The sequence below is a fragment of the Falco peregrinus genome, chromosome 5, assembly GCF_023634155.1.
Source record: "Falco peregrinus isolate bFalPer1 chromosome 5, bFalPer1.pri, whole genome shotgun sequence".
Taxonomy (NCBI): domain Eukaryota; kingdom Metazoa; phylum Chordata; class Aves; order Falconiformes; family Falconidae; genus Falco; species Falco peregrinus.
This window is the reverse complement of record NC_073725.1, coordinates 80816142-80824734: the sequence shown is the minus strand read 5'-3', so window position 1 is coordinate 80824734 and position 8593 is coordinate 80816142. Positions and strand designations below refer to the sequence as shown.

The window sequence follows — 8593 nt, the reverse complement described above, 5'->3', positions numbered from 1 at the left end:
TGGGCTTAGAAATACACTATTTGCTAGTCTGCTTTTGAAATGCATTTTAGCAGCTGTGCAGAAGGAGAGACCTCAGGGGTTTAGTTAGTTTAGCATGGGATAACTCAGCTCTTTGCTGACCAGCGCCAAACATCAGACTTGTCCCAGGCAGTCATATATGGGCGACGCATCCTACAGGGAGAAAATGTGGAGATGAGGATCCGATCTATCCAGAGGGACACAGCTCGCCGCGGACACTCCAGCAAGGAGTGCCAGCACAGACCCGGGCAGAGGGAAGGGGGGACGATGTCCGCATCCTCCTAAAGAGGGGAGATGGGAGCAGCGCGGGGTCCCCCAGCGCGGCTCAGGGCCTGGGAGCCACGGCTCCCCTCAGGCTCCCCTTGTGCCCTGGGGACCTCGGTCCCCTCTGCACCCGGGGGCTGGGGTGCCCTGGCTGCCCTCATAGCTGCGGGACTGGGAGCCCCCGCTGCCCTCACGTCCCGGGTACCTCGGTCCCCTCAGGGCGCAGGGGTGCCAGGATCCCCGCAGGGCGCGGGGCACCCCGGACCCTCTTGCTGGTCAGGCTGGGATCCCCTGGCTGCCCTCAGGCGCAGGGGCCCCGGGTCCCCCTCAAGGCGGAAGGGCCGGGAGCCTGTCGGCTGTCACCGACCCTGACAGCGCGGGGGCTCAGGCGGCAGCCCCCGCGCCCCTCACGCCCCGGGCCGGGCCGCTCTCCCACGGCCGCCACGAGAGCAGCCCGCGGCCCCGCGGGTCTGGCGGCCGGGGACCCCCCTCCCGCAGGCGGGGAAGCCCGGCCCGGGGCTGCCACAGGCGGAGCGCCCCGCCCCCCGCCCTCCCGGCGTGCCCCGCGGAGGGGGCGGGCGGCCCATGTCCGCGATCCCGGCATGCCGCGCGGCCGGGCAGCAGCCGGAGCAGCCGCGGCGGCCGCGTCCCCTCCCTCCGGTGTGAGACAGCAGCCGCCCGCGGAGCGCAAGTGAGGAGCCGCCGCCCGCGCCTCTCCGCCCCGCTTCCTTCTCTTCCTCCGCCCCTGCCCCGCGCCGCTGCCCGGCCGGCCATGCCGTCTCGGGCAAGGTAATGAGCCGCAGAGCCCCGGGGTCTCGGCTGAGCGGCACCGGCAGCAGGCAGCACTACCACCCGCGGGGCTGGAATGACTGGCAACCCAGGTGGGCAGGGCTGGGGCGGGGGGCGCGGCCGCGCGGGTGCCGGGGCAGCGGGGCACGGCGGCGGGCGGCTCGGCCCGGCCCCGCCGCCGGGCCTGGGGGAGCGGGGCGGCGCGGGCCGCGGCGGCTCGGAGCGGCGGCGGAGCCACTTCCTGGCCGCCGGGCCTAGTGCGGGGCGGGTGGCGGCGGGCCGGCCGCCGGGCCTAGGCGGCGGGGAGGGGGCCGGCCGCGGCCGTGCTCCGGCGTTAGCCGGGCCGGGGCGCGCAGGGCGTTTCCGGATCCGCGTCCGCCGGAGGCGGGATGGGGACAGGTCTGTCAGCGCCCGGGGCTCGGTGGGACGCCGCTGCGAGCTCCGAGCGGGCGGGCGGGAGCGCGGCGGCCTGCCCCCGCACCCCTCGGCGGCCCCCCCGGCGGCCTGTAACGTACCTGCCGGTGCCCGGTGCGTGTCAGCGGGCGGGGGACGCTTCACCGGAGAGCTGAAGGGCTGGGGGCCTGCAGCGGGCGGAGGGGACCGGGGGGGGGGGGGAGCGACACGGACTCGGAACCTGTATTTTTCCAGCCTGGGTGTCAGCTGGCAGGTGATCGAAGCACAGAGGCTGCAGGAGCACTTGTAGTCCTCTGAGGGTTAGTGAAACAGTAAAGGATTATTTATTATTTTTGTTTATCTGGGGGAAGTACTTGAGCTCTGAGTAGGCTGGGGTGAGGGCTTATACAACGTGGTGGGTTTTAAGGTGTGTTTACACCCGGTACTTCATCATAAGTGACATTTAAAGTCTGTTGATTTCTTTAGTCTAGTATAGGGAGTGTATTTCAGGTCTTGATTGCTTCTGATGTATCTGATGCCAATGTGTTAGCTCTAATGCACAGCTGTGCTACTTCAAGAGTCAAAATTGTCATGTAGAAATTGTAAATAAATTTGGTGTTTCTTAATATCTTTTTTAATGTGGAAGATTTGGGGCTTTTTTAGTGTTTTTGAAAGTTTAACACAACATGGGATCCTGCTTTTAAACTTTTTAGCAGCAAAGATCAGTGACACACATGCTTGGGAACATACTTACGGACAATGGTCCAGGTCACATACAATTTGGGCTAGGAAAATTGGGTGGATCTGAAGATCTATCTTGGCAAACACAGGTGTAACTTCAGTATTTATTGTGAAGGAAGCTTTCCTTTTGCTTGAACAGCTAGCAGCACAGCCTCTAGGCCTAATGCTAGAGGCTATTCAATTCTTAGTGGTCTGTGGGACATGGTTATTTAAGTTCTAATTTCTTCTGTTATTGAACTGCATGGTCAAATAACTTGCTATTTTTTCCTTACTTAGAAACTTGCAAACCTTACTGGTGACATTGTCTTATAGCACCTGGGGTTTTTGGGTGAATTAAGAAGTCTGGTTTCTCTCTTGCTCCTTAGCTACTACCTTGCTTCAGATTTCTGGACTGCAGTCTGGAATTCTGGACCCTAACTTTTGACCTTCCCACCTGGAACGAATTGGATGTGTCTTTGCAGTGGATGGCTTCTATAAATGCTTTGTGGTTGGATATATTTTGTTACAAGTTCTATTTTTTAGCCTAAAAAGTACATCGTACAGGGGCTAGGAAGCTGACTTCTTCCACTATAGCATTGCCTGCAATAGGTTCAGTTGTGTTAGGCATGAAAGTAAGAGTGTAGCTGCTAGAAATGCTTTGCCTCCTGTTAAGGCTGGTTTAAGAAGTTGGACTGTCACCTCAGTGCCTGACTCTGGTCAGTTCCCTGTGCTGCAGTTTGCTTCCTTAGCTCTCAAGCACAGCTGCTGTAAACTGGGCTGCTCAAATCATTATCCCAAAAGCCACAGCAGAAACAAAAATCTGAAAGCACTAGAGAAAGTGTGGCAGACCAGGGGAGCTTCATAGTGCAGATAGGGCCTCGTTCTGTTTCCATCACACCAGGTGATTAGAGCCCCTGCTAAGAAATGGGTAACATCTCCTCGCTGATCCTGTCACTTGCAAGAATCTAACTTTATTCTTTCCTTTAATTATTCTTTCCTTTAAATATTATTGTGTTTAATCTGGTGAGAGAGCCCAGCAATCAAAAATGTTCACACAGTCCCAAACAGGAGAGCCTGTATTTCTCTATATGTTATGCTCATGTTTTTTAAAATCTGAGAAAGATAGCTTTGGTGATATGGAACCTGTGAGTCTATCAGTCTTTGTTGTATTGGCGTTAACTAATTTTTAGAAGTGATTCACATGCATGGTTGAAAGGAGATCTGTTATATAAAACTTGCAACGAGTGTTTCTTTTTCATAGATTGTTTCGTTTATGCTCTTCGAAAAAGCCCCCAACACAAAATATACCCGTGTATTCTTTCCTTCCCCTTTCTTTTCTGTTGACTGTTAGTTTCGTTTAGCTTAGGTGATGTTGCTGGTAAATGCTTTCTTGCAGGGCGTGGAAGAGGGAGTGCACTCACCAAAGTAATGAAAGCTGTAGTCATTGTAGTTGTTTCAAGTTCCTAAGGGGGGGGAAGGAACTGCTAATGCATGGGTGTATTATCAGATGGATAGTGTTTTCAAATGCCCATTTTTGTGTGTGTAAAAATGACTAGATTGGTTCTTACTACTAGGTCCAAATTCCTCTGAAGTTCTAGTAATGCTAATCAGCATTGGGATCTGGGATGAAAACTTTGTGAAACTGAAAGTTGGAGTCCACATCCTTCTTTAAGGGAGAGTAGTTTTAATTTTTTTTTTCTGTACCTGCATGAATACAGTCATATCTGTCAGATGCACATGAACTGGTTTTCCTGCAGTGTGTGAGCATTGATAGAGCTGTGTATTGCAGAGGGAGTTGTCCTGGTATATATGGGCATATTAGGTTGTGCACCAGACTTAAATGAATAGTAACACAAAAACTTTTTAGATAAATGTTGTATATCTGTGACAGAAAACAGGGGTTTTTTGAAAAGGCTATGTAAGATCTTGTTCCCCCGTCTAATCTTCCCAGTTTTCTAGACCTTTACTTCTTTTTTTCTTTCCTTTTTGTTTGACAGATCTCACTGCATATACCCTTATATGACTTCTGGGGAAAAAAAATAAAATCATGTCAGTGTGCAGGTCTTGTTTATGAGCAGAATTAATTTGGTAGAGTACCAAAGGTTAATTATATACTGAAACAAGCAATACCTTCCTTTGATACAAAATGGTCTGAGTGGCAAAGCAAGTTTCATGTCCTTATGATGGTATGAAGCAGGAGCGTGAGTGCAGGGTAGCAGGCTAGCAAGTACAGGGTGCACCATGGCTTGCTTATTCTTAGGTGGAAGGGATGAAAGGAAGATAAGATTTTAATTAACAGGACCTCTCTGTCTCTCCTGTCATAAATATAGGTTAGCAGGGGAGTACAGGGAAGAGTGAAAAAGAAAGTCTTTTGCATCTGAGAGAAGTTCCAGAAGTCTTACTAGGTTTAGTACTGAAATTCGTTCTTGAAAATGAAGTGTATCCTTCTCATCATGCAATGTAAGTCAGTGTTACAAATCATTAATTTCTTTTAGCGTGGTGCTGCCAAACCAAGTCACTGCCTAGGTCTCTGTGTGTCTAGGCAGGATAAGACAAGACAGTAGAATATGGCTTTCCTTCCAGGTAGCCTATAACTTAAGCAGGAGAACAGTACTGGCTAGCACTTTATAACTGAGGACAAGTGCCCTGTATTTGATTAAAGATTGAATGGGAGGTATTGGCAGGGAGCAAAGAAGCTCATCAGAGCAAATAGGCTAAGAAAGTGATGAGAGTAGTGCTTTTTATGTGGCTGTAAAGAGCAGAGACATGCCTTCTACAAAAGGCAAGAACTAGTTATTGTGGATGTTGTCTGTTCGTAATGCTCAATTAACACATTGAATGACAAGCAGGGTGATAATAGGGGATGCTCTGTAGAAGGAAGCTGAAACAGAGACTGTTTCTTCTGTGTTTGCATGCACAAGTTAAACAGAACGTGTTTCTTAGAAATAGGCTGAAATCTTGGTTTGGACAGGTCTGTAACTGAGAGACCTGAAAGCTGACAACATAGAGATGTTTGAGGATGTTGCTGAAATTACCAGAGAATGGGTGTAGAGTTGTGTATGATGGAAGTTGGTAAGGCATTTCCATCCCTTCAGGGATGGTTGCGAGAGAGTAGAGGGCAAAAGGTGAGATAAAGTGTGCATAGGGAGAGAGAAAGAAATAGTCAGTGATATTGATGGCTGCTTAGAGATCTAGATGTAGTATCAGTTGTGAGGTGCCATTGTGAAGAGATCAGTGGAAACCTTGGGAAGAGATTCAGTGGGCTGAGGGAGATGAACAGGAATGTGTTCAGTTCTGAACTGACAACAAGTAATTCTCAATCTCCTTTCACATCTGAGTGTGTTGAATATGCTGATAAGGTTGGGAAGGTATGAGATCAAAGAGCTTTTTTGGTGGTGATTTTTGTTTTTTTGGTAAAATGGGGGAGCCCAAGTTTGTAATGTGAAAGCCTTTGTTTTTAATGTGAAGACAGAGGAGAATGAGGTGTGGGAGAGATGAAAGAAGGTGAAAGTGTGTCAGTGGGAAGCAAAAGGAACTTGGAGAGCAGATAGTCTTCCATACAAGTATAGCCATGCTAGATCAGACCAATAATTAGCTAGCATAATATCCTGTATCCAAAAATGGCTATCAGAAGATGCCTATGGAAAAATAAGAACAGGATGTATGTGTGTGATACGTTACCCTGATGTTCCCTCCTAATGTCCGTCACAGGACAGAAGGAAATTGGTGAGCTGCCGTGTTAAGAAGGGAGTGATGCAGAATCGAGCGGTGATCTGAAAAGGTACTGTGACTGCAGGTAGTTGTCGAGCAGTGGATATGACAGAATTGCAGTAGGAAAATAGACAGCTGTTATTTCACTAGTAGAAAACATGGCAACTTACACCCTTGTTACGCGCTCTCAGCGCAGAAGTAGAAACAGAAGGTGGCTTTGGGGTGGGCTTGGCAAGATGGACTAAGTGATGATAAAAGAGCATGGCAAAGGTGGCTGTCATCACTCTGCATGCCAGTGGAAGGAAGGTTGGAAACTTGACAGGAAGGTGTTGATTTGAGTGGATACAGTGGCTCTAAGTTTTAAATATTTTATTGATAAAGATTTTAAGTAATGAAGAATTTATCTGCATTATAGCAAATAAACTTGACAAATGGAACAAATAAGCAAGTAAAATTGACTGACTTGCATGATAATACAACTCATACAGTAGAGCTGTCTTGGGATAAATGTAGAACCTGTACTTGGAAATAAATGGAATAATTAAATGATTATTTTTTTGTCTCAAAATAATATCCATATGGCAGATATGTGTGCTACAGATAATGAATAGAACACACCAGCTTGTTTGTAACAAGTTTTTTGGACAAAAATTCTTAAGGCTTCCATATAACTAAAGAAGTGTGATGTATTTTTGATTGACCTATTTTTCTTTTTCTAGATATTTTTTTTTTAAAAGCCAGTTGTTCTCAGCCATGCTTTCTTCAGCCATACAAATTGGCTAGTCAAATCATGCTGATACTTTTGATGGAATGAGATACACATTTATTTTTGGGAATTATTTCCTTCTGTACGTCTGGGGGGGCGGGGGGGGGGGAGGGAGATCAGTAGCACTTTTTGTTTAGAAAGAACTAGTGGCCATTTCTGCTTATTTAGGTGGGTAAACTATTTTCTTTTTCTGATGGGTAAAGGCAGGTTAAACATCACCCTGCAGAAACCTGAATGTAATCTTTTCTGTGTAAATGATGTTGCTGAAACAGTGTATGCAGGAAATTGGTGTTGGTGGTAATCAGGTAGTCTTCCACCCAGAACCAGGCACAGGTGAAAATTGTCATGTGAGCTCTTGAAGTACTGTGCTTAGTTTCCATCAGTGAGTTTTTTGGGTGAAAATAAGAGTAGTGTCTCAAAATGAGAAATAAGCTTTTAAAGCTACAGTATAATGTGATCATCATCAAGTTCATCCTTGCAGTTTCCCATTCCAACTTTGTCTAACACTGCATTTGCTTTTGTACTTCTGCTTATATGTTGCTAACGTTGTACACTGATTTTATTAGCATACAATGTTTGTTCAGGTCTGTGGCAATGTCAGTGTGTATAACTGATAAATTTGTTGTGACATAGGCTTTTTTTGAAAGATGATGTTAAGCATTATGTCTGTCACGTAACCTACTGTCTGCTTGGCACAATGTAAGTAAAGTGGAAATACTGCTGTGTGAACAGGAAAAGTGCGCTCCCGAAATGCAGGTGTGAGTTGAGGTAGCTGGGAGTAGTTCTTACCGTCACCTGGTGGAACGGCTGCAGTGTACCTCCAAGGGCTGAAGGCAGGCAGAGAAGGTAATTATTTGTAAGACTTTGGCAAGTACCTGCTCATAGAGTGGCTGCGTTTTGAGTTCTAAGTGGTTGTCTTTCAAAATCACAAACGTGTTACTGGCATGAAAAACGGTATTTTTCAGAAACAGATTTGAAAATTGTATGTCTCTTCCTGTGCACACAGGCTGTGCTTCACTGTGAGTTTGCACCGCGGCATCCTGTGTCACCCAGGCGTCTGGGTTCTGGGTAAAGGAGCACAGGTGACGGGTGCTGGGGTCCTATCCCTGGGGTCCTGACGAGCCTACACCACAAACTCCCAGAGTGCCTGTGCAGGAGCAACAGTACAAGTCTTAAATTCCCTTCCCGCCTGAGAAACAGTGCGTGTTGAACAGCTAGAAATGTACAGGCCCATGAGATGACGGGCTCTGCTTTTGGTGTAAGTCTTACTCTAAGCTTATTTCAGTTCAAAATCCTTCAAAGCAATGTGGGCCGTAGCAGCCCATTGGGCCACAGAACCCAGTTCTCTGGAAACAGTATCTTTTCTATGAAGCATTGTTTTCTCTGCTTCCTAAAGAAAGCTTAGAAACCGCTAGATATCCAAGCTACACACTTACTGTAGTGGGAACAATGTTTTCAGTGGGATCTATTGTCTCTTAAATTGATACATTGGAGAACAGTTATATATTTTAACAAAATTGTGCTCACCTTCTACTTGGGTGATAAAGTGTGAACAGATCAGCTTGCAGAAAGCCGTTCCCAAAGACAAAACGAAAATGAAGTGAGTCTGTGGTTTTTCCCAGGGAGACAATAGGCTTACGTATTTTACCACAATGGAAAATTTTACAGATTGTTCAAAGGCTGTGCTGTGGGAAGTGAGGTTAGCTGAGAACACGTGTAGTTCTTCAGTTGATTGGGATACACATACAATTTTTTAGACTGTTCCATTTAATCAGCTTGCCTTCAGACTTAAGAATTTCAGACTTAACGCTTGACAATTGGAGATGATACAGGCTGCAGCACATCGTCTTAAAAAAAGCAATGCTCTTTGGGGAGGTACACTACTGAGAACCTACCAGTACTTACAGTTACCAATTGAAAATTTGTCTGTTT

At 47.3% G+C, this 8593-nt stretch overlaps 1 protein-coding gene across 2 annotated transcripts in view; it reads left to right on the top strand.

Annotated features, from left to right (window-relative positions):
• Positions 1–885: 885 nt before the first annotated feature.
• Positions 886–8593, top strand: part of SMG1 (SMG1 nonsense mediated mRNA decay associated PI3K related kinase) — a 67343-nt gene continuing 59635 nt past the window's right edge. For both annotated transcript variants that reach the window (XM_055804282.1, XM_055804281.1), the window contains exon 1: positions 886–1163. In XM_055804282.1, coding sequence (XP_055660257.1) covers positions 1148–1163 — 16 coding nt within the window. In that variant the 5' untranslated portion in view covers positions 886–1147. The remainder of the gene's footprint in view (positions 1164–8593) is intronic.